Source organism: Eretmochelys imbricata, chromosome 23, assembly GCF_965152235.1.
Source record: "Eretmochelys imbricata isolate rEreImb1 chromosome 23, rEreImb1.hap1, whole genome shotgun sequence".
NCBI lineage: Eukaryota > Metazoa > Chordata > Testudines > Cheloniidae > Eretmochelys > Eretmochelys imbricata.
Genome location: NC_135594.1, coordinates 6,185,894 through 6,210,439, shown reverse-complemented (window position 1 = coordinate 6,210,439; position 24,546 = coordinate 6,185,894). Strand labels below are relative to the sequence as shown.

General features: G+C 62.0%; 1 protein-coding gene across 1 annotated transcript; it reads right to left on the bottom strand.

Moving 5' to 3' along the window:
• Window positions 1-1,145: 1,145 nt before the first annotated feature.
• EML2 (EMAP like 2) lies at window positions 1,146-22,412 on the bottom strand. Its single transcript, XM_077840058.1, has 19 exons — window positions 22,345-22,412; window positions 22,002-22,033; window positions 21,615-21,744; window positions 20,492-20,641; window positions 19,844-19,913; window positions 18,723-18,833; window positions 17,896-17,991; window positions 17,681-17,815; window positions 13,284-13,383; window positions 12,641-12,795; window positions 12,104-12,229; window positions 5,690-5,821; window positions 5,512-5,579; window positions 4,917-5,005; window positions 4,453-4,550; window positions 4,029-4,116; window positions 3,287-3,382; window positions 2,196-2,326; window positions 1,146-1,784 (listed from the first exon to the last, which is right to left on the bottom strand). The coding sequence occupies exons 3-19, from the start codon at window positions 21,725-21,727 to the stop codon at window positions 1,659-1,661; spliced, it is 1,884 nt and encodes a 627-aa protein (XP_077696184.1). The 5' UTR covers window positions 21,728-21,744; window positions 22,002-22,033; window positions 22,345-22,412; the 3' UTR covers window positions 1,146-1,658.
• Between the last annotated feature and the right edge of the window lie 2,134 nt (window positions 22,413-24,546).

Below are 24,546 nucleotides of genomic sequence, written 5' to 3'. Positions count from 1 at the left end.
GGCCAGCCCCTCACCCCACAGCCTGAGGGGTCGGGGGGGGGGGGAAACTGCCCTGGGTTTTTCTTTTCTCAGAGGGGAGTCGTACAGCTCAACGGCACCACCTAGGGGCTGCAGCTGGGATGTCACTGCTTGGCTCAGGGTAACATGGGGGATACACAGTGGCAATTCCACCTCCCCCCCATGCATGAACCCCTGAGTGCATGTCCCCCGCAACACACACACAGCCGGTCCCTGAGTGCATCCCCCCCAACACACCCCCACCCCCACCCAGCCCCTGAGCACATCCCCCCTGTGACGAAGTGGGACTGTTCTTAACGTTTTCTCTGAATATTGTTGGGGTGCCTCAGTTTCTCCCATGCAGTTCTTAAGTCTCTAGGTGGTGGGATAAGGGTGTATGACCATTGCAGAGCCCTAGAGGGCAGGTATGTGCAGGGGTCTGGACACAGAGAATGGCCAACACCCTGTTTCCTGGCAACTGATGGTCTGGCCCTTCCCCCCTGCAAGGTGAGAGCTAAAGGGATGGAGAACAAAGGAATCAGGTGCCCTCCTGCCCAGGAAAGGGACAAAGCCCAGAGGAGGAGGGGCTGGAGAGAGTTTCAGTTTGGGGCTGGCTGGGACGTGGAGTGAAGTGCAGATGGGGTTGTCTGGTTCACTGCCCCCCAAAATGGACCTGGCTGAGGGGTCCTGCTCTCTGCACCTGCAAGCTCTGTTTTAGACCATGTTCCTGTCGTCTAATAAACCTTCTGTTTTACTGGCTGGCTGAGAGTCACGTCTAACTGCAAAGCTGGGGGGCAGGACTCTCTGGCCCCCCTGGACCCCGCCTGAGCGGACTCGCTGTGGGAAGCGCATGGAGGGGCAGAGGAGGCTGAATGCTCTGAGGTCAGACCCAGGAAGGTGGAAGCTGTGTGAGCTGTGTGTCCTGCAGACAGGCTGCTCCCAGAGAGGAGACTTCCCCAGAGTCCTGCCTGGCTTCATGGGGAGCAGTTCCAGAGCATCGCCCAGGGACTCCGTGACACGCCCCAACACACACACACACACACAGAGCCAGCCCCTGAGTGCGTCCCCCCAGCACACACACTCAGCCGGCCCCAGTGGTTCATATACACCCCCAGGGCGGTTCTCACACACACACAGAGCCGGGCCGGTTCAGTCACTTGCCTTTACTGGCTGGGCTGGGCGCAGAAGAGCTCGATGCCCGCAGCCCCGCGCCCGCTCTTTGGAAATACAGGTTCATGCTTTGGCCCCTGCCCTTGCCCCCCCCCCCCGCCAGGGACGCCAGGACCATCCCCGGATCCAGTGCAAATCCGGCTGGCTGGGGAGGGGGGGGTGACCCCCATACTTAGCAGCCTAGTGGGGGTGGGGAAGGGCAGAGCCAGCCCCACTCCTGGCTGGGGGTAGATTCTGGGTCCCTCTCCCAACCCCACCCCCAGGGAGGGGCATGTGTGACCCTTGATCCCTCTACTATTCCCCTTGGGGGGGAGCCAGGCACCCTCCCTGACAAAGTGCCCCCCCACCCCCGATCTGGGTCTGCCCCCCGGGCCCCATCCCACCCCAGCCTGTGCAACCTCCAGCCTTTCAATATAGCTCTGGATACAGACTCAATACATACACAGGTCTCTGGAAAATACAGCCCCCGCCCCACGGCCCCCACCCCGCCCCTAGACCAGGCGCCACTGCAGGACGCTGGTGTCAGTGCCGCCGGTGGAGAGCAGCAGGCTGTCGTCGGGCAGGAAGGCAACGTTGGTCACGTGGCTGCTGTGCCCGCCGGCCGCGTGGCTCGGGGCCTGCCGAGGAGACGGGCGGGGTCAGGGCCGGGAACCGGGGGGACAGGGCGCCCCCAAACCCCGAGGGCCTGCAGCAGCCGGGGCCGTGGCTGGGCGCTCCCCAGGGATGAGGGGGGCACACGGGTGCCAGAGGGGCTGGGTTGGGGGGGCGGGGCAGGGCTCACAAGCCAGAGAGGGGCAGGGAACAACCCAGAGGAGACTCAGCCTGGAGAAAGGGCCTCCCACAGCTAGGGGCAGTGAGAGATGGGGGGGCAGTGCTGGGGCAGCGGGGGACACGGCTGGCACTGGGGGGGGGCCCAGGGCACTTGGAGATGTGGATGCCACTCACCCACAGCGGGCGTGGGGCACCGGGAGAGTGGGGCTTGGGCTGGCGTGGGGCACCAGGGGATGGGGCATGGGGCTGGCACTCACCCGCGGCTGGCAGCAGGGGTAGGAGAACAAGTGCACTTTGCCGAAGTCGTCGGCGGAGGCCAGGAGTTTGCCGTCGTGGGAGCGACACGCAGCGTTGATGTCTGTCCCGTCCGCGCCCTCCGGCCAGATCCCTGCCAGGGCAGGGCAGGCCAGGCCTGAGCACGGGGCCACCCCAGAGCCCCCGCTCCCACTCCCTGACTGAGCCCCATCCATCCCCCGAGCCCCACTCCCCGACCAGCCCCTAGCCCTGCTCCCCAACCAGCCCCCGAGCCCTGCTCCCCACCCAATCCTGCTCCCCGACCAGCCCCCCAGCCTCACCCACAGCCCAGTCCCACTCCTTGACCAGCCTCCGAGCCCCGCTCCCCACCCAATCCTAATCCCCGACCAGCCCCCCCAGCCTCACCCACAGCCCAGCCCACTCCTCAACCAGTCCCTGAGCCCTGCTCGCTGACTGAGCCCCATCTACACCCCAGCCCTGCTCCCCGACCAGCCCCAGCCCTGCTCCCCACCCAATCCTGCTCCCCGACCAGCCCACCCAGCCTCACCCACACCCCAGCCCCACTCTCCGACCTTCCACCACAGCTCCCTACACCACTCCCCAACCAGCGGCCCACTCCCCGACCTCCCCCCAGCACAATCCACCACCCAACCAGCCGCCTGAGCCCCGCTCCCTAATCTTCTGCCCCGCACCCCCAGTCCCCTGCACCGCTCCCCAACCTGCCTCCCAGCACAATCCACCCCCCAACCCCACTCCCCAACCAGGCTCCCAGCCCTGCTCTCTGACTGAGCCACATCCACCCCCTCGTCCTGCTCCCTACCCAGCCCTGCTCCTCAAGCAGTGACCCCAGCCCCACCCTAGCCACTCTCCCGACCAGTCCCCCCAGCCCCACCCATGCTCCAGCACCACTCCCCAACCACCACCCACCCCACCCTGCTTCCTGACCAGTCCCCCAATCTGCTCACCGACCTTTCACTCACCTGCCACCCCCAGCCCCTGCAGCCTCCCCCAGCCCTGTTCCCCAAACAGCCTCCCCAGCGCAGGGTGTCCTGAGTGGGGCTGGCCCCCAGCTCCCTGCTGCCCCGGCACTCACCGAAGACCCCGAAGCCCAGCACGCAGCTGGCCGTGGCCCACTCCAGGTTGCGAACGGCCCCGGTGTTGGGGATCTGCCGGCAGGTGGTGGGGTCCCCTGGAGAAAAGGGGGCCGGATGAGCAGGGGACCCTGCACCACTCAATGTGGGAGGGACAGGGAGACGCCCCACAGAGCAGCCCCAGAGCTCCCGACCCCAACAGCCAGTATACTCCCCTGGCCGCGGGGGTCTCCCTGTGCCGCCCCGGGGGGGAGGGCAGTCCCATAATCCTCCCATTATGGGGGGGGGGACCAGGGTGCAGTTCTGTCACTGGCCAGCACCAGGAGCAGAACCCAGGAGTCCTGGCCCCCTGCCCCCTCCAGGTCAGCCCTGAGCTGGCTGCACCTTGGGCCCCGCAAGGACCTTCCTGCATTAACTGTTTACTCCCCAGGCTGAGGATGTGTGTGTCTCTGGGCCCCACTGCAGAGGGGCCCCACTGGGGACATGGGACAATTTCTCTCTTCCCGGGGGGAAGAACACACCTGCCCCTAGTTTGATTTGTCCCTGACACTTTGGGGCCAAAGCAACCCAGCCTTTAAAGGGGTGGTGCCCAGCATGACTCCAGCTCCTGGCACAGTGCCCAGCAGGGTCCGATCCCCCCAGCCTGATGCCCAGAGCCTAGCACGGCGCCCAGCAGGGCCCAGCTCCCCAGGCCGATGCCCAGAGCCTGGCACAGCGCCCAGCCACACCCCAGGCCACACTCACAGTACAGGATCTCGTAGTCCCCAGAGTTGGTGACGAAACAGCTGCTGTCGGCTGCCCAGTCCAGGTGAGTGATGAAACTGGAATGACCCTGGGGGGGAGGGGGTTAACAGGGGGGAGAGAAGTTGACTGACCCTGGGGGGCAGGGCAGGGGGCTAGCGGGGGGTGTGACCGACCCCAGGGGGAGGATTGACCTGGGGGTGCCCGTGCTACAGAGAGAACGAGCGTCTGGTTCCAGAGGGACCCCGAGAGGCCCCTGGCTGGCTCCCCGCCCCCGGCCCGGGCAGCCCCGGGGTGAGCCTCACGGGGCAGACACTCGGCAGTGCCTCCCGCTGGCCACCCCCTGCGCCGCAGGGCGAGTAGCTCCGCTAGCCCCATTGCCGCCCCCCACCCAGGGCCCCTCGTTCCCCGCCTGGCCCCCACCTACCGAACACTTGCCGACGCGGCTGTACTTCCTGCCGCCCTCGGAGACGCCGTACATGTAGACGAAGTTATCGTGGGAGCCCACGGCCAGGTAGCTGCCATCTGGGGGCACAGAGAGGGGGAGCTGGGCCGAGCCACAGGGCCCAGCCCAGGGGCGGGCAGAGGGACACTCCCCCACGGGAGCCGAGGAGCTACTGGAATTGGGGACGGGAAGGGCTGGGGATGCGGGGTCAAGGCAGGCGTGACAGGGTCGGCTCCCCTCCCCTGCATCTCCCAGTGCCCCTCACTCCTGACCCGCAGCCCCCTGCCATCTCAGCCCCGTACTCCCCCCAGCTCTGCCGCTGCCCCTCACTCCCGACCCGCAGCCCCCAGCCAGCCCAGCCCTGGGCTCCCCTCCTCCAGATCTCCCGGTGCCCCTCACTCCCGACCCACAGCCCCTGCCAGCCCAGCGCGCTGGGGGTCCCCTACCTGGCGAGAAGCTGACGACGGAGATGGGCTCGCTGCCGTCCGTGTGGATTGTGACCAGGTCCCGCGTCTCCGTGTCCAGCACCAGCCACCTGGCGGGGAGAACGGGACTATGGTCCAGGGACCCGCCCAGCATCTGTGTGATGGGTGACAGCTACCCAGAGAGGGCAGGGCCTGGTACCCCCCCCCTCCAATAATCCTCCATCTTGGGGTCTGGCCCTCGCGGGGGGGAGGTGTTCAGGATGCAGACCCCCAAACTGGAGCAGCGTGTCCTGCCCACAGGCAGCATGGCTGGAGCCAGCTGGCGAACCCCCAACCTGGGGGTGCCCAGACACAGCTGCTCAGACACGGGTTGGGGGTGGGGGGTCATTACAGCACCGGCTCCCAGGCCAGGCCTGAGCTCTGCCATCCGCACCCGGCTCTGCCAGGCTCTGGGGCTATACAGGGCGCCACCACCGTCAAGGGGCTGCCAGCTCGGGGGCAGCGGCATGGACCCTGCACCCTTCCTCACCCCACAGGAATGAGGCTCTGTGCTCCACTCCCCACCAGGCCCTGGGCTCCCCATAGGGCCAGCCCCTTCCACTCCCCACTCCCATACCTTCCCGTCACCGTCCCCACCGCCAGCACGGAGCCGTTGGGATGGAAGCCAGCTGAGCGGGCCGCGTCCTGGGGGGCAGAGAGAGACAGGTTCACTCCAGGCCTAGGACAAGTGCTGCAAATGCCCCACCCCCACCCCACGGGACCCTCCCAGCCAGTGGGCCCCCCAATCTGCTCACCTCGATGGCTTTGCTCCACAGCGGCCGGTGGGTGGCCACGCTCCACAGATGAACCTGCCTGTCCTGGCCGCAGGTCAGGAACTGGTCTAGGCTGGGGTGGGTGGCCAGGCCCCAGAGCTCCTCCGTGTGACCCTGGGGAGAGATGGGCCTGCTGAGTGCCCAGCATTCCCAGCCTGGCTATGCCCAGCCCTTCCCACCCAGGGCCCCTCCGTGCCTCAGCAAGGTCGGCATAATCCCCCTCAGCGATGGGGATAGAACCCAGGAGTCCTGGCCCGCTCCCTGCCCTGAGCACTAGACCCCACTCCCCTCCCAGAGCTGGGCATAGAACCCAGTGTCCTGACTCCTGACCCCCAAACCAGGTTGCAACAGTTTTCTATGTTCTGTGTACGTCACTATGGCTGCGACCCCTACATTGCCCCCCATCCCAAGTGCTCACCCCCACACCCAAGGCCCTCATGAGCCCTCCCCTCCTCCCAGGTGACCACAGAATCACAGAAGTGTAGGACAGGAAGGGACCTCGAGAGGACAACTAGCCCAGCCCCCTGCACTCACGGCAGGACCACATAATAACTCGCCCACCCCTGTCAGCTCTTCGTCCAACCTGCTCTTAAAAACCTCCAGGGACGGCGATTCCAACCCTCCCTGGGTGATTTGTTCCAGGGCTTAACCACCCTGACAGGAACTTTTTGCTAATGTCCGACCTAAACCGCCCTGGCTGCAGTTTAACCCATCGCTTCTTGTCCTGTCTTCAGAGGTTAATGAGAACAATTTTTCTCCCTCCTCCTTGTGACAGCCTTTTGTGTACTTGAGAACTGTTATCATGTCCCCTCTCAGTCTTCTCTTCTCCAGACTAAACAAACCCAATTTTTTCAATCTTCCCTCTTAGGTCATGTTTTCTAGACCTTTCATTTTTTTGTTGCTCTTCTCTGGACTTTCTCCAATTTGTCCACATCTTTCCTGAAACGTGGCGCCCAGAACTGGACACAATACTCCAGCTGAGGCCTAATCAGTGTGGAGTAAAACGGAAGAATTACTTCTCCTGTCTTGCTTACAACACTCCTGCGAATACATCCTAGAATGATGTTTGCTTTTTTTGCAACACCATCACACTGTTGACTCATATTTAGCTTGTGGTCCACTATGACCCCAGATCCCTTTCCGCAGTACTCCTCCCTGGGCAGTCATTTCCCAGTTTGTATGCGTGCAACTGATTGTTCCTTCCCAAGTCCAGCACTTTGTATTTGTCCTTATTGAATTTCATCCTGTTTACTTCAGACCATTTCTCCAGTTTGTCCAGATCATTTCACATTTTAATCCGCTCCTCCAAAGCACTTGCAACCCCTCCCAGCTTGGTATCGTCCGCACACTTTATAAGTGGACTCTCTCTGCCATTATCTAAATCACTGCTGAAGATATTGAACAGAACCAGACCGAGAATCGACCCCCGGGGGACCCCACTCGTTTTGCCCTTCCAGCATGACTGTGAACTACTCATAATTACTCTCTGGGAACGGTTTTCCAACCAGTTCTACCCCCACCTTATAGTAGCTTCACCTAGGTTGTAATTCCCTAGTTAAATCGATCTAATGCTGCTAAATTCGATCTAAACACGTCGTGTAGACCAGGGCTTGGTTGTATTTCCCTAGCTTGTTTAGGAGAAGGTCACGCAAGACAGTATCAAAAGCCTTACTACAGGCAAGATATACCATAGCTCTCCCCACCCCCATCCACAAGCTTTGTCACCCTGTCAAAGAAAGCGGTCCAGGTGGTTGGACCCAATTTGTTCTTGACAAATCCATGCTGACGGTCACGTATCACCTTATTATCTTCTAGGTGTTTGCAAATTGATTGATGGATTATTTGCTCCATTCTCTTTCTGGGTATGGAAGTTAAGGTGACTGGTCTGGAATTCCCCGGGGTGTCTTCATTCCCCTTTCTGCAGGGGGGCGCCATATCTGCCCTCTTCCGGTTCTTTGGAATCTCTCCTGTCTTCCATGAGGTTTCGAAGATAATCGCTAATCTCTTCAGTCAGATCAGGGAGTATTCTAGGCATGCCCTACCTGCGTTCGCTCCCCACAGCCTGATGCCCCCAAGAACCAGGCATGTGACCCCAAGTATTCAGACCCCAAAGCGCAGAGAGCCCCACCCACACCTCGCCAACCAAGAAGGCAGAGGGAGGGGCTGAGCCACCACAGAGCTCTTCTATCGGCTGTCAGGGAAGCCAGTCTCAGCATCGTTTGTCCCGCCCCGGACTCCTACTCCAGGCCATGGCAGGGCATCCTGCATGGGGGGCGGATATGGATACCTGTGGGGGTGTGGGGTGGGGATGAATACCTGCTGGTGGTTGTGGGGGGTGAGGGGATGGGTACCTGTGGGAGGGAGAGGGGATAGATACCTGCAAGGGTGCGGGGTGGGGATGGATACCTAAGGGTGGTTGGGGGGGGCAGGTGAGGGGATGGGTACCTGCAAGGGGGAGAGAGGCGGAGGGGATGGGTACCTGCAAGGGAGAGAGGGGGAAGGGATAGGTGTGTTGAAGTGGGAATTTTCTGTAAACATTTAGTATGAATACTGTATGTACCTCAGTTTCCCCTCTACGCTGCATTGTCACCAAGGGATTGGGAAAGGGCTGGTTTCTCTCAGTGGAGGGCTAGAGATGTGGGTGTGAATGGTGCCTGGTTGTCTTGGGTTTGGGGGCCCAGGTCAATGGAGAGTCCCCGAAGACAATGGCCAATCCAATCAGCTGGACACTTGGTACCTAGCAACTAATGACCATGGAACCCCCACCCCCTGCAGAAAGTCAACCAAGTTTGTGCAGCTGGGAACAGGAGGGGCCAGGTGGGATGGGCTTGGGAACTTGAATGAAGATGACACGGAGGGACAGGGCAGGAGCGAAGGGGGTCACACCACTCGGCTGGGCTCTGGACTGACCACAATGGGCCAGGTTGTAACTTTCCTCTCTTGGCTGACCAAACACTTTCTATGCTGGGGTCCGGTCAACTAATACAGCTGACTGTTTAGACAACGCTGGCTGAGCATCCTTGCAGATGCTGAGTGAGATGCCTTGCTCCCTAAGATTGTACAACTGTCCCTCAGGGTCTGCCTCAGTGGGTCTCACTGACTGGAGCTCACAGTGGGAAGCACAGGGGCTGGCAGCCCAGGGGTCCAGCCTAGGGAGGTGGTGAAGCTGCGGGGCCTGCTCTGGAGGAAAAGTGAGACCCCCAGGGTGTCTGGCACACTGAAGGGCGCCTTTCCAAATCTGGGGTCAGAGCACCAACCCTGTCGATCCGTGACTGGTGGTGGGAGCAGTGGGATGCTGAATACACAAAAAGCTGTTTGCAATAAGTGACGTGCAGCAGTAAAACAAGGGCAGTCAAAGGAAATCTCCCTAAGGACATTGCAACCCAGGCAGGGAGACGGGGTTAGGCGTCGGGATGCTCAACAAGGAGCAGCTGATTACACGGCTGGAGAAGGACGATGGGTCCACGAAGCAGGTCCAAGAGGGGAGGCAGCAGCCGGGCAGTGACACACACAGCGGCTGAGGCAGCAACAGGACGTCCTCAAGACCCGGTTCCCCGTCTGGGTCTTGATGACCTCTCGCCCCTTGCTCCTGCTCTTCCGGGTCCTACAGCTCCTTCCCACTGACAGCTCTGAAGTGGTGGGAGCTGGAGCTGAGAGGGAAGGAGCTGTAGGACCTGGAAGAGCAGGAGCAAGGGGCGAGAGGACCCCCTGAGGGGCAAGTGGGGAAAGGCAACTCCACAGGGAGCCTAGATACCACATCGTTGCCCCAGTTTAATGGGGCAGGGGTATAGCTATAGACGCTGACCTCCCTGCCTTTGCCCGGGCCTGTGATCTGAACCCGGCTGGTCCTGCGGCTCAGCTGTCTCACACCTCCCTCAGCCCCAGAGCCATAGAGGGGCATGGCCAGATGGATGGGGTGGAGACTGGGGACTATGGACAGTTCAAACAGGCTCCTCTGGGATGGACCCTGCGGCGTGGAGGAGGTGGTTTCGGGGCATGCAAAGACACCCACAGAGAAGCTGGGAGAACCTCTCTGCACCTCGGATCAGGGTGCAGGGGCCCCCAGGCTGGAGGAGCAGGACAACCTGGCTGGGGTGGAGCCACGCCGTGAGATCTGTCCCCACGAGCTTAAACCGTGGCTAGCAGACAGGGAGCCAAAGGATCTCCCCAGTGCTGGTTGGCTGGCAGAGGAGTGGGTGGGCAGCAGGGCCAGGTATGGAAAGAGACCCAAAGGAGACTGGCCTGAGCAAGGGTCTGGGGAAGGGGAACCAACGCCGGCATCCCAGGAGGGGGACTCAGGGAAAGCCACAGTTGGGGGAGGTCAGACCTCCTCCAAGGGACCTCACAGACCTAAGGGGTAATACCTGCCGGCGGACAGGGCGTAAGTGGGCCAAATGCCAACAGCTGGTTTGGCCAGGACAGAGGCTGGGTCACACTCGGCCAGCCCAGGCAGGCAGCCTGCAGCCAGGCCCCCAGAGTGAACGAACTCTGTGATTGAGAGGAAGCAGTGACCCAGCCAGCCCTGGGGGGCACAGACAGGCTTCCACTGCAGCCACCAGGACACGGGTCCTGCTGCCCTCCCCCGGGCTCAGACACAACTGTGTGGGCATGGACGGCTGTGGTCGGGGGAAGACATTCATGGGGTGGGGAGAGATGCTGGGACTGAGAACCCTGCTCAAGCCCTGTGCGGTGCAACCCCACCCGATGCTGAAGGGCTGGGGCCAAGGATCCAACCGTGAAGCCGTTCACCTTGCTGATGGCTCAGATCCCTGCGGGTCAGGAAGGATCGGGGGGCTGGTCCTTGGGGCTCTCCAGGATATCAGGTTTGATGCCCTTAAGGGAATGACTGTATCGCTCCAAGACAGGATCCAGGCCCAGCTTCTGTAACCGCCAAAGCTCTGAGTTGCGCCAGTCAGGTGAGAATGTAGCTATCCGTGAAAGGCAAACAGCTGGGCTGGCAGGGAGGGGGGGATTTTCCACCTGGCTCAGGACACCTGCGGGTCTGTAACCAGACACCGAGATCCAGTCCCCGCCCAGCTCCACACCGCAGATGTGAGTCACACAGCTCCCAGGAGACCCCAGCTGAGCTTGGGCACACACAGGTGGGGCAGGGGGCAGCCAAACCGGTTTGCCTTGTGCAAGGGGGAGAGAAGCCCCGGGGAAGGGGGAAGCAGCTGGAAGGCTGTGGCTGGCATGGCCATGGGAATCCTAGCCCTCCAGAAGCGGGGGATGGGGGGGAGGGGGAGACGAGAGGACTCTGCCCTGGGGGCGAGGGCACAGCTCCAAAGGGAGGTGGCCCCTGTTGGGGAGCCCCCTGCATCCTGGCCTCACCAGCCCCTGGGACACCAGAACCCCAGATATACAGCTGGGGCAAGGAGTCCCACCCCAGGCTGCCCCCAAGGCAGAATGGGGGTCACTGCCCTCCTTGCTCCCTGGCAGATGAGGGGGGCAGGGAGTGGCAGCACCCCAGGCCAGTTTCAAACCCAAAGGGTCCTGGCAGGGCAGGGGCTTGGAAAGGTGAGGCTGAACTGCCTCAGGTCACTGGCTGAAGCGATCCCGATCAGTTCGGGCTCAAAGCGGGAAGAGATGTGACCAAGTAGGAATTTTCTGCAAACATTTGCTATGAATACTGTGCGTGCCTCAGTTTCCCCCCTCCATTGTTACCGAGGGGGTGGGAAAGGGCTGGTTACTCTCGGTGGAGGCCTAGAGATGCAGGTGTGAATGGTGCCGGGCTGTCTGGGGTTTGGGGGTCCTGGTCAATAGAGAGTCCCCGAAGACAATGGCCAATCCAATGAGTGGGACATTTGCTACCTAGCACCTAACAACCATGGAGGTCGCCCACTGCAGGACCCCAGCCCGCTTTGAGCAGCTGGGAACAAAAGACTGAGAAGACAGGTGGGACGCCTGGGAATGTGAACAAAGATGACACACAAAGGGGGTTGCACTGCTTGGCTGGACTTGGGACTGACCCAGATGGGCCAGGCTGTAACTTTCTTCTCTCTGCTCACCAAGGACTTTCTGTGCTGGGGCTAGTTGCCTAATAACCCTGCCTGTGCCCGCGCTCTGAGCGTCCCTGCAGATGCTGGCAGAGGGCTGTTGCTCCCCAAGTCTGTACAAGTCTCCCTCAGGGTCTGCCTCAGTGGGTCTCACTGAGCGGAGCTCACGGTGGGATGCAGGGGGCTGGCGGCCCAGGGGTCCAGCCTAGAGAGGCGATGAAGCCGCGGGGTCTGCCCTGGAGGAAGCATGAGACCCCCAGGGGGTCCAGCGCACTGAACAGTCCAGAGACTGTTCCAAAGCTGGGGCCAGAGCCCTGTAACAATGAGTATTTACATGGGGGGGCGGGAGGTGCCTGCATGGGGGGGAGGGGAACCTGCATGGGAGAGCAGGGAGGGGTACCTGAACCAGGGAGGAGAAGCCGGTGGCCAGCGAGCCCTGCAGCACCGAGTTGCGGGTCGTTCCCACGAAGAGGGTGTCATCTTTGCCTTCTGCGATGGTGCGCACCGGCCCAAAGCTCTCTGGGACCTGGGGGAGAGGAGAGCACTGAGCCATGGGCATAGCTGGGGCTAGAACCCAGGTGTCCTGGCTCCCAGCCCTGCCCTCCCGCCCCCACCCCCCCTCTAACCCACTAGCCCCCACTCTCCTCCCCGAGCTTGGGGCAGAACCCTGGAGTCCTGGCTCCCAGCCCCCACCTGCTCTAACCACTAGACCCCACTCCCCTCCCAGAGCTGGGGAGAGAACCCAGGAGTCCTGGCTCCCAGCTTCCCCCCGCCCAAGCTGGGGAGAGAACCCAGCAGTCCTGGCTCCTGGGATTCTGTCCACCCTCCCTCCTGCCCCGTGGTGTCTGCGTGGCGGCAGGAACACTGCACCCCAATGGGGACCCGGGGCGGGGGAGAAGGCAACACAGTAGCTGCTCCCCCCTTCTGACCCCCTCACCTCATTCTCCTGCAGCTTCTGGTAGTCGCGCCCCCAGAGCACGACCCGGCGGTCCTTGCCGCCACCCGAGACGATGGTGCCATTGTGCAGCACGCAGAGGCCAAAGACGCCACCCTCATGGGCCCCTGGCACCGCCTGGCTGATCCGGTTCCCCCCTGCCAGCAAGGGCACAGTCAGCAGAGAGACCCCCAGCTGGGACCCACCATGCCCCCCACTCCTCAGGACCCTCCTCCCTGCTGGGACCCACCCCCTCAGGATCTCTCCCCCCCTCCCGCTGGGACCCTCCAAAGGGGACCCACCATGCCCCCACCCCTGCAGGACCCCTCCCCCCTGCTGGGAACCAGGCCCCCACCCCTGCAGGACCCCTCCACTGAGACCCATGCCCCCCTCCCCAACCCGTGACCCAACGCCCTTCCTCCCCCACCCTTGTGAGGGGGGAGTCAGCTGTAATTTAGGGTTCCCAAGAGGTGGTTACAGGGTCAGAGGTGCTGCTATGACTCCAGCCTCCCCCTCCAAATCCAGATGCTCTTTCTGGTAGCTCCTCCCACCTTGAATTCTCCCTCCCCCAGCCAGTCCCCTCCCCAACACTGGTGCCCTCTCCCTGGGCCGTTCCCACTGCCCCCCCGCCCCCCCCCGCACTGACCTTTGCCCCAGATGTAGAGGTTGCCCCCAGAGTCCCCGGTGACCACGTCCCCATTCTCGGTGAAGGCCACGCACAGCACGTACTTGGGCTTGTCGTGTTTCTGGAGGGGGAGGAAAACGCAGGTGACCCACCTGTAACTGGCCTCTGCAGGCTTGGGACCGAGTCGGAACCGACCAGCAGTGGGTGGGCTGCTCTGCCAAACCCAGCTGCCAGGCTGCCAAACCCAGCCCTGACGCACCACGTCTTGTCTAGTGGGAACCGTACCACATGGAGCAGCAATAAGGGGACTATGCTGCCGGTGTAGCGGTTCCTCTAGCCAGTGAGCTCGGAGAGGAACACCAAGCTGCCCGAGAACACTCTTTGATGCAAAGCCTGATCCTTCTAGCTAGGGACTGTGCTAGAAAGAAACATCACCCGTATATGAAATTACCTGAGTTCTACCTCGAGAATACGAAGAGCGCTCTTTCCACATCCACCTAGCGTGATCTACAATCCCCTTCACTGCTACGAGGTTTAGGAGAAAACCCAGATAAGGTTACACTTTGATTAACCCGGGAATCCAAAGCTACCTTCAGAAGGGATGTAGGATGTGGTCGAAGAACCACTTTATCTGGGGAGTGCACCATCGGTGCATGCAGAACAAGGAGCAACGGTCTCAAGTTGTAGTGGGGGAGGTCTAGGTTGGATATTAGGAAACACTATTTCACTAGGAGGATGGTGAAGCACTGGAATGGGTTACCTAGGGAGGTGGTGGAATCTCCATCCTTCAAGGTTTTTAAGGCCTGGCTTGACAAAGCCCTGGCTGGGATGATTTAGTTGGGGATTGGTCCTGCTTTGAGCAGGGGGTTGGATTAGGTGACCTCCTGAGGTTCCTTCTAACCCTAATCTTCTATGATTCTATGCAGCTCACTGATTCTCCGGGTGGAAGCAATTGCTCGTATAAAGGCTGTCTTGGCAGAAAGATGAAACGGGGAACAACCGTAACGGCTCAAACGGGAAAGACATGAGCCGAGTTAATACTCAATTCAGCTGCCATGTAGGGACTGGAGGATAAAGATTCAATAAACCGTCTACAACCTCCCTCACCAGCTTGTGCGAGAACATGGATTTACCCTGAAGAGGAGTATGGACGGATGCAAAAACTGCTAGATGTACTTTAACAGGAGAAAGGTAAAAGAGGGAGTCTAAGCACAACAGATATTCTATGATGAGTTGAACAGGGGTTGAAACTGGGTCCACATTTCTATTAGTTGCCTGTATAATGAATCTTTCCCATTTAAAGTAATAACTTCTCCTAGTAGAGAGTTTCCCAGCACTAACGAGAATTTGCTGGCCCTCAACGGAACGTAACTTTTCTAGGTCCCTCAAAGTCCTATCGCCCTGGCTGTTAGATGTATGATTTGAGATCTAGGAGGAGGACAATGGGCTGCGGAGAGAGGACCCCAGTGACGTGACCGGCCGGTTCCAGCCAGAGGGGAAACAAAGGACAGATGACAGGAGAGGCTGAGAGGAGAGGAGGCCCAGGCAGCCTGTTTACCTGGGACAGAAGACAAAGGACAGAGGCGGGACTTGAGGGACGGTGATATCAGATGCCCAGCTGGAAGGAGGGGCGTTCTGGACTGGAGAGAGCAGCCAGAGCCCACCTGGAGGCTAGACAGACCTAGATGTCCTGTGCTGAGGGCGGCTAGGCCTCAGGCCCTGAGAGTTTCCTATGCTGTGTTCAGATGCTCAATAAACCCTCCTGTTTTACGCTGGCAGAGAGTCGCTCCAGTCTAGAGAACAGAGTTGCATTGTTCCCTCTGGGAGTGGAGGCCCTGGGGGTCCAGAGCGAGCGGACTCCCTGAGGGGGCCCACGGCGAGAGACAGGTGTGCTGAGGGCTCAGAGAGGTGAGGTTCCAGGAGCTGGAGGGGCTTAACCCCCGAGGGAGAGTGGACCCCTGAGAAGGGCTGTCACACTGAAGGGGGTTCCTCCCAGGGACCGTACAGAGCCGAGAGAGAGCACGAGGCCTGTGAGTCCATGACAGTAGGACCCAGAAGACTGAGCACTCGATGGGAGGTCTCCTTGAACGCTACTGATGCCATCCTACCAACCGATTCGTAAAGCTGAATTGCATCTTCAGAGGAGACAATGCTGTTGCTACTCCAACGTTGTCATCAGCTGAGTCTGGAGTTTGACGTCGCATTCAGGGTCACCCTATGGAGATCCCACCCGGGAATCCTCTTCCGAGAATACCTCCTGGTCTTTGGGGGGGAGCTGTGACGAAGTGGGGAATTTTCTTAATGTTTTGCATGAATACTGTGTATGTCTCATTCCCCCCCCCCCCCCATCTGCTGCATGTTTAACGAGGTGGTGGGAGAAGGTTTGTAATTGCAGAGGACCAGGTGTGACCTTGCCTAGCAGCCAGGACCCCAGACAATCGCCTGGAGATTGGGGACCCCAGCAACTGGTGACCTGGTGACTGGGAGGCCCAGCCCAGCTTGGAAATCAGCTGGTTTTGGCCCGTGTAAGGACAATCAGCTGAGGAGAGAAAAACCCGGTGGCCCATTTCAGCCAATGGGGGAATAAAAGATGGAAGAGGAGGCCCAGGCAGCCTGTTTACCTGGGGCCAAAGACAAAGGCTGTTGGGGGAGGTGATATAGGATGCTCGGCTGGAAGGAGTGGGCTTCTGGACTGGGAACAGAGAGAACAACCGGAGCCCATGGGGATGGAGACAGACCCAGTTAGACTGTGGTGAGGATTGCTAGGCCCTGAGAACTTCCTGTTCTGGGTTCAGTCATTCAATAAACCCTCCTGTTTTATGCTGGCTGAGAGTCGCTGCAGGCAGAGATTGGGGGGCATTATTCCCTCTGGGTGTGGAGGCCCCGGGGTCCAGAGCGAGTGGACTCTCGGAGGGGCCCACGGCAGAGACAGGCGTGCTGAGGGCTGTTCCAGGAGGCGGCAGAGCCCAGGGCTTAACCCCTGAGAGTGGGCCCCTCAAGAAGGGTTGACACACTGAAGGGGGTTCCTATCATATGGAGCCGAGAGAGCCCAGGGCTGTGAGTCCGTGACAAGTGGTCTGTAACTCTCTGATCCGAACGGCCCAGATCCACAGACTTCTTTCTGGCACCGGAGAGTCTGGTAAGGGGAGAGAGAGGAGTTGGCCAGTATGCCCAGGCCATCCAAGGAGGCACAGGCTAGTCCTGCCAACTTCCCCAGCAGGACAAACCGGCAATCCGGTATTACCTCATGCACAAAACCTGCGTTTGGGGAAAGACCGTCTCTTCGGCATAAGTACGCAATCTCGTTCCCCATCTGACAGCGGATCTGATCCTGAAGCTGATAGCGTGGGTGAGCGCTGCGATGTAGGGATCCTAACCACCGAACAGTGGAGAAAAGGTCTCTTCCGGCGGCCCAGGAAGGGTTCGAGGCAGTGGCAGCAATAACCCCAGAGACCTCTCTCTCGGCACCCCTCGCCTCGGTCTTTTGCCCAGCAGGAAATACAATCCAATCGGATCTGAAGAGGGGTGAGGAGCCAGATGAATTTAAGCCATAACCTGTATCATTGGCTTTGTCCAACCAGATCTTAAAATCTCTCCTGAGTCTTCAGACTTCGGATCTGTGAAACGCGAATGATCCGAGGAGCTGCTGGAGACAGGTTGCAGACTGGGGAACTCTTCTGGGGAACAGAGGGAGATGCTCCTGAGATACTCGGGGGATCCATCGATCGCTTGTCCAGACCCGCGCCAGCAGGGAATGTTCCGAGGTTACAGCCAGATCTGCGAATGAGCTGGAACTACAGCCTGGCACCAGAGCCAAGCTCCTGTTTCTGATCAGGAGGGTTTCTTGGGTCCGGACATGGCCAGAGCCAATTCCAGTCTCCTATTCTTAGCCTCAGATCCCTTAGATCTATCGGGTTTCAACGCTTTAGCGACTGAGGGCTCTTGTAACACAAGAGCCTGCCGTGTGTTCTGTCTCCCCCTCGTGGCCCGGGAAGCGAATGTGCCGCACACCCGACAGCCTGCCAACAAATGATTTTCACTCCAGAATTTCAGGCGCCAGGCGTGGGCATTAGAAGATGGGAAGACCATAGGACATGATGAAGTTATCTTAAACCCTGTTTCTTTGCAGGAACCTGCCTCGCCCAGCTCGGGGCAAACACCCCCCAGCCTGGGACCAGGGACCTGCCCCCCCAGGCCAGGACCCCCAAATCCCCATTATTAGGGACTTGTACCCCGCACCAAAAAAAAACATTACTGGGGCACAGGCCTCAGTACCCCCGATCTCCAACCTTGAAGGCACAGAAACTGAACCCCCCGAACCCCTCACGAGGGCAAAGGCCTCCCGACTCCTTCTGGTGCAGCCCTAGTGGCTCCCCCCAATTTCTGATCCCTGGCTCAGCTCCCCAAGCCCCCCTCACCTCAAAGATGCCCTGCCGTTTGCTCAGGCTGCCCTTGTCCAGGCTCCAGAAGTAGATATGTGACTTCCCGCAGGTGATGAGCAGTGTTGGCTCCGTGGGGTGGAAGGTGGCGGCCAGGACTGATTCGTTTGAGCACTGCAGGGGAAGGAGAGCGTGAGGGGGGGCGGGTGCCGGGGGAGAAGGAGATGTGGGGGGAATATCGGGGGGGGGGTTACCTTGACGTCAGCGATTTTCTGCTCCTTCTGCCAGTCCCACACTGACAGCACGTGCTCGTTGGAGTCATCGACGGCACACAGCAGGCCCCCGCCATTCTGCGGAGAGGTGGGGTGCTCAGATGGGGGTCACCCCCCACTTTACAGATGCCCCCTGCCTGCTGACTCTCCCCACTGTGCACCTAGCCCCCCCATGCCCTCTGACCCCCCACTGCGCCCTCTGACCCCCTCAATGCTGCCCCCCCGCTCACCAGCTCTCCCCCCATTCTCCTGTCCCTGTCACTCCCAGCACTTCAGCCCCAGCCCCGCTTCCCTGCCGGGGGTATGCAGGGGCAGGGAGTACAGTTGGATCATTGGCTCCCTTTTGAAGAGGGGAAGGGCTGCCTCAGTGGGGCGGGGGGATCCTCCTCTCTAGTGCAAGGCAGTTGCCCCTTGTGTCCCCCCAGGACCCTGCAACCAGGAGATTCACCCAGCCGAGTGCCAGCTGCCCCCCCCAGGACTGAGAGACAGAAGGGAGCCCCCCAGCTCTCCACTCCTTGCACCCCAGAACCCCCCAGCCCAACAGACTCCTCCTGCACCCCCAGAACCCGTAGGCCCATGCACCCCCTGTACCGCAAATCCCCTAGTGCAATGCAGTCCCTTGCACCCCAAGACAGGGGGCAGAGGGAAAGGGACCATCTGATGGGGCAGGCCATGGGGAGGGGTCTGCAAGGAAGGGGGGAGTGGTGAAGGGGCCAAAGGGAAGGGTCGGGGAGGTGAGGGGCCAGTGTAGGGGCAGATAATAGGTGAGGGGGTGGGGTCAGGAACCCGGCGAAGGGGGGGTCACTTACGGACTTTGAGAATCCCACGCAGCTCACGGCTCGGTCGAAGGCCCCCAGGCCCAGCACATGCAGCGTGTTCAGGCTGACCGAGTCCCAGACCCGCACGTGGGGCAGTAGGGGCTGCAGGAGAAGCCCACGGCGGGGGAAGGGGGAGACCATCAGTCTGGCCCAGCCCCCGAACTGCTCACTGGGGGCGGGATCAAATCCCCTGGGGATACCCCCCCCCGCACCAGACCCCTCCCCCATCCAGCCCCTCCCCCACAGCCCAGACAGCCTGGGGTCTCCCCCTTTGCTATTGCCACCTCCATAACCCCACACCCAGGGACTGGCATTTTCCCGCCCCATAGGCATCTGCCCTGTCCTCACTGCAGACCCACGGTGTGACGAAGTGGGACTGTTCTTAATGGTTCCTCTGAATAGTGTGGGGGTGCCTCAGTTTCCCCTAGGCAGTTCTTAAGTCTCTAGGTGGTGGGATAAGGGTGTATGATCCTTGCAGAGCCCTAGAGGGCAGGTGCATGCAGGGGTCTGGACACAGAGAATGGCCGACACCCTGTTTCCTGGCAACTGATGGCCTGGGCCCTTCCCCTGTGCAAGGTGAGAGCTAAAGGGTTAGAGAACAAAGGAATCAGGTGCCCTCCTGGCCCGGGAAAGGAACAAAGCCCAGGGGAGGAGGGGCTGGAGGGAGTTTCAGTTTGGGGCTGGCTGGGGACATGGAGTGAAGTGCAGATGGGGTTGTCTGGCTCACTGGACACAAAATGGACCTGGCTGAGGGGTCCTGTTTTCTGCACCTGCAAGCTCTGTTTTAGACCATGTTCCTGTCATCTAATAAACCTTCTGTTTTACTGGCTGGCTGAGAGTCACGTCTGACTGCGGAGTTGGGGGGCAGGACCCTCTGGCTTCCCCAGGACCCCGCCTGGGTGGACTCGCTGTGGGAAGCGCAGGGAGGGGCATAGGAGGCTGAATGCTCCGAGGTCAGACCCAGGAAGGTGGAAGCCGTGTGAGCTGTGTGTCCTGCAGACAGGCTGCTCACAGAGAGGAGACTTCCCCAGAGTCCTGCCTGGCTTCATGGGGAGCAGTTCCAGAGCATCGCCCGGGGACTCCGTGGCACACGGTGCCCCCCATCTCCTCACCTTGCCATCCTTAGATGTCCCGGCCACCTGCCCGGTTGCTATGGTTACCATGTCGGGGTGCACGGCCAGGCTAGGAGAGAGAGGAGCAAGTTCAGGCCCCACAAGTGACATGAACTGCTGGGTCTCAGCAGCTCTCCCTCCCCCCTGCCATCCAACCCTCTTTGGGGCAAGACGGCCTGGGGGGGATGGGGGGCAGGGATTGAAGTTCTGTTCTCCCCTTCCGCTTCATTGGGGGTGTGGGTGGGACTCGGGGCCTTTCCCCTCTCGGGGGGCACTGGCTCCCATCCAGCGGCAGGGCAGGGGGCAGGTTGAGGAGGGGACTTGCGGCCTTTCCCCTCTCAGGGGGTGCTGGCTCCCATCCAGCTGCAGGGCAGGTTGAGGAGGGGACTCGGGCCTTTCCCCTCTCGGGGGGCGCTGGCTCCCATCCAGCTGCAGGGCAGGGGGCAGGTTGAGGAGGGGACTCGGGGCCTTTCCCCCCTCGGGGGGCGCTGGCTCCCATCCAGCGGCAGGGCAGGGGGCAGGTTGAGGAGGGGACTCGGGCCTTTCCCCCTCGGGGGGCACTGATCCAGGACAGACCCACGTGCTGCGGCACGTCCACCCGCCTGGGCGCTGGGGCCCCCCAAGGCTCGTCGCGGGGCCCCCCCTCACCACTTGAAGTCGTCGTTGTGGCCCAGGTAATGGCGCTGGTGCTGCTCCGCCACGCTGTACAGCACGGCCACGGCTGCCACGAAATAGACGATCTCCCCCGTGGGCAGCAGGAAGAGGTTGGCCCGGCAGTCGCGACCCCGGTACCCGTAGCTGGGGCGACGGGTCAAGGAAAAGAGGGCAGGGCGGCTCCCCTTCCCCTCTGCCCGCCTGAGGGATCTTCGCTCTGGGGCCAAAAACCCTGCAGCCCCCGCAACTCCAGGAGAGGCGGAAACTGAGGCACCAAGTGGTGTCACCCACCCCTTCCCCGTCACCCAGGAGTCCTGGCTCCCAGCCCCCTGCTCTAACCACTAGACCCCACTCCCCCCCAGAGCTAGGGATAGAACCAGGAGTCCTGGCTCCCAGCCCCCTGCTCTAACCACTAGACCCCACTCCCCTCCCCCTCCACACCCCGTCCGAGCTGGGATAGAACCAGGAGTCCTGGCTCCCAGCCCCCTGCTCTAACCACTAGACCCCACTTTTCTCCCCCTCCACACCCCGTCCGAGCTGGGATAGAACCAGGAGTCCTGGCTCCCAGCCCCCTGCTCTAACCACTAGACCCCACTCCCTTCCCAGAGCTAGGGCTAGAACCAGGAGTCCTGGCTCCCAGCCCCCTGCTCTAACCACTAGACCCCACTCCCCTCCCAGAGCTAGGAATAGAACCAGGAGTCCTGGCTCCCAGCCCCCTGCTCTAACCACTAGACCCCACTTTCCTCCCCCTCCACATCCCGTCCGAGCTGGGATAGAACCCAGGAGTCCTGGCTCCCAGCCCCCTGCTCTAACCACTAGACCCCACTCCCCTCCCAGAGCTAGGGATAGAACCCAGGGGTCCTGGCCAGTTGTTAAGCTCTGTTTGCCACCCCGGGCTATCCGGCAGTGCGTGGCCCCTGGTTATACCGGTGTAAATGGTCAAACGTCTCTGGGTAAACCGGGCTCTAGGGGTCAAAAAAGTTTTGCTTAAAAAAATTTAATTTCAAACTTGTGGCTGTTCCTCCCGCCCACCCCGTGGAGCCAACCACGGGGCCCAATCCACCCATCTGTAGCGGGAGGCGGGCGGGCGGGGGGCACTGTCGTGAGCAGCGGATACGCCCAGTCCAGCTTCAGCTTCTTGGGTGGCAGCTCCGGCTTGGCGTCCAGGCTGTAGGTGGCGACGAGGGCATCGGGGATGTACATGGGGATGGGACGGCCCCGCAGGAACATCTTCACGTAGCCATCCTCTGTGTAAGGACGGGGCTCATGGGGGGGGAGAGCCACTGCCCCCGCACCCCACAGCTCAGATCTACCCTCCCCCCACGCCCTGGAGCCAGCCCCTCGCGCACCGCTCCCCACCATCCCACACAATCCAGGGTTCTCCTCCTCACACCTGTCCATCGGTGGCTTCCCCATCCTGCCCCCTGCCAGCTGCCCCATAACGCCCCCCGCCCCGCCTCACCCTGCCCAGCCCTTTCCCAGTGTGCACGGCGCACCCACTCACCAGCGCTGAAGGTGGCCTCCTTGGGTTTGCTGCAGGTGAGAACCGGAGAGATTACAACCGGGGACCCTGACTGGCACCCCATCACCCCCCCACCACCACCACCAGCAGGGAGCGGCGTCCCCACCCCGGCATGGGTGGGCCTGTCCCCTGCACTCGGGGCCAGCTGAGCTGGGGATCAGGACCCCCCAAAACACCCTTGGCCACCTCCCTCAGGCCTCTGGCGGCCAATGCAAGCGAGTGTGGGGGGCTCTCTTCCTACAGAGCTCAGCCAGCCTGTCCCAGAGATCCCTCCCCCACCCCACAGACCCCTGCGCCCCCCACAGTCACACGCCCATCTCCCCTGTGGCCAGGATGGAAACTCCCAGCAGAGAAGGGGTTAAGGCTCCCAGCACAGGGCGGCTCCGGCTCCCTGACCATCTGCTGCGGCTTTGGCTTTTATCTCCACCGTTGCAAGCGGCCCCACCCCACTTCCCCAGCCCGCCCCACAACTCTTCCCCTCCCCACTGCACCAGCCTGCCCCTCCCCCCTTCCCCAGCCCACCCCACAACTCTTCCCCCCCCTTCCCCAGCCCGCCCCACAACTCTTCCCCCACTGCGCCAGCCTGCCCCTCCCCACTTCCCCAGCCCACCCCACTGCGCCAGCCTGCCCCTCCCCCCCGCGCCAGCTCGCCCCACAACTCTTCCCCTCCCCACTGCACCAGCCTGCCCCTCCCCCTTCCCCAGCCCGCCCCACAACTCTTCCGCCACTGCACCAGCCTGCCCCACAACTGCACCAGCCTGCCCCTCCCCACTTCCCCAGCCTGCCCCACAACTCTTCCCCTCCCCACTGCACCAGCCTGCCCCTCCCCCCTTCCCCAGCCCACCCCACAACTCTTCCCCCCCCTTCCCCAGCCCACCCCACAACTCTTCCCCCACTGCGCCAGCCTGCCCCTCCCCACTTCCCCAGCCCACCCCACTGCGCCAGCCTGCCCCTCCCCCCCGCGCCAGCTCGCCCCACAACTCTTCCCCTCCCCACTGCACCAGCCTGCCCCTCCCCCTTCCCCAGCCCGCCCCACAACTCTTCCGCCACTGCACCAGCCTGCCCCACAACTGCACCAGCCTGCCCCTCCCCACTTCCCCAGCCTGCCCCACAACTCTTCCCCCACTGTGCCAGCCTGCCCCTCCCCCTTTCCCCAGCCTGCCCCACAACTCTTCCACTCCCCCTTGCGCCAGCCCGCCCCACAACTCTTCCCCCACTGTGCCAGCGAGCCCCTCCCGCAGCCAGCCCAACTCTTCCCCTCCCCCCTGCACCAGCCCGCCCCACAACTCTTCCCCACCCCACTGCGCCAGCCCGCCCCACAACTCTTCCCCCACTGCGCCAGCCTGCCCCTCCCCACTTCCCCAGCCTGCCCCACAACTCTTCCCCCACTGCGCCAGCCTGCCCCTCCCCCTTTCCCCAGCCTGCCCCACAACTCTTCCACTCCCCCTTGCGCCAGCCCACCCCACAACTCTTCCCCCACTGTGCCAGCGAGCCCCTCCTGCAGCCAGCCCAACTCTTCCCCTCCCCCCTGCACCAGCCTGCCCCTCCCCACTTCCCCAGCCCGCCCCACAACTCTTCCCCCACTGCGCCAGCCTGCCCCTCCCCCCTTCCCCCACTGTGTCAGCCTGCCCCTCCCCCTTCCCCAGCCTGCACCACAACTCTACCCCAATGCGCCAGCCTGCCCCACAACTCTTCCCCTCCCCCATTCTCCAGCCAGCCCCACAACTCTTCCCCCACTGCGCCAGCCTGCCCCTCCCCCAGCCCGCCTCACAACTCTTCCCCTTCCCCAGCCAGCCCCTCCCCCCTTCCCAGCCAGCCCCACAACTCTTCCCCCACTGCGCCAGCCTGCCCCCCTTCCCCAGCCAGCCCCTCCCCCACCATTCTCCCAGCACCTTCCAGCCCCACTGCCCCTCCCCCATCCTGCTGCACTACCTGCCCCATCCCCATTACACTAGCCTGTGTCATTGCCCCTCTTCTGCCCAACCAGCCTGCCCCCAAGACCCTCACTACATAAGCCAGCCCCATAGCCCCTCCCCCGCTGCACCCACCCGCCCCACATCAACTTCCCCCCTGCACCAGCCTGCCCCACGACCCCCCCCCCAAGTCTATCCCATCAGCCTGTCCCTCCACTGATCCCCATTGCACCAGCCTGCCCCACAGCCCCCACCTGCCCTTCCCTGCTGCACCAGCTTGCCCTGCTCTCTCAGCCAGGACCCCCTTCCCCTCCACCTGCCCCACTTCCCCATGGCACCCTCACCACCCCCGACCGTCTCTGGAAAGGCGCAGTGGGGCCCGACCGCGCTGCACCCCGATCGGGGGGGTGGGGGACAGGAGCCTGAGCTCCAACGATGGGGGCATGTGGCTCCTTACAGGCTGCAGCGGCACCCCCGGGTACGGGGGCCTGTGACCCCGGCCGGGGCAGGGAAAGGGGCGGGCTCCGGGGCCCATCAAGGAGGGGCTGGCGGGCAGGTGGGGGGAAAGTGGGGGTGCGCGAGAGTGGCGTGGGGGTTACCTGGGGCTGGCCCCG

Coding starts and splice junctions, on each gene's coding strand:
- EML2 (XM_077840058.1), bottom strand. CDS start 21,727: ATGTTCCTGCGGGGCCGTCCCATCCCCATGTACATCCCCGATGCCCTC. Junction 5,822..12,103: donor GCTTCTCCTCCCTGGTTCAG/GTACCCCTCCCT, acceptor ATCTCTCCCCAG/GGTCACACGGAGGAGCTCTG. Junction 2,327..3,286: donor GCTGGGCTTCGGGGTCTTCG/GTGAGTGCCGGG, acceptor CTGCCCTGGCAG/GGATCTGGCCGGAGGGCGCG.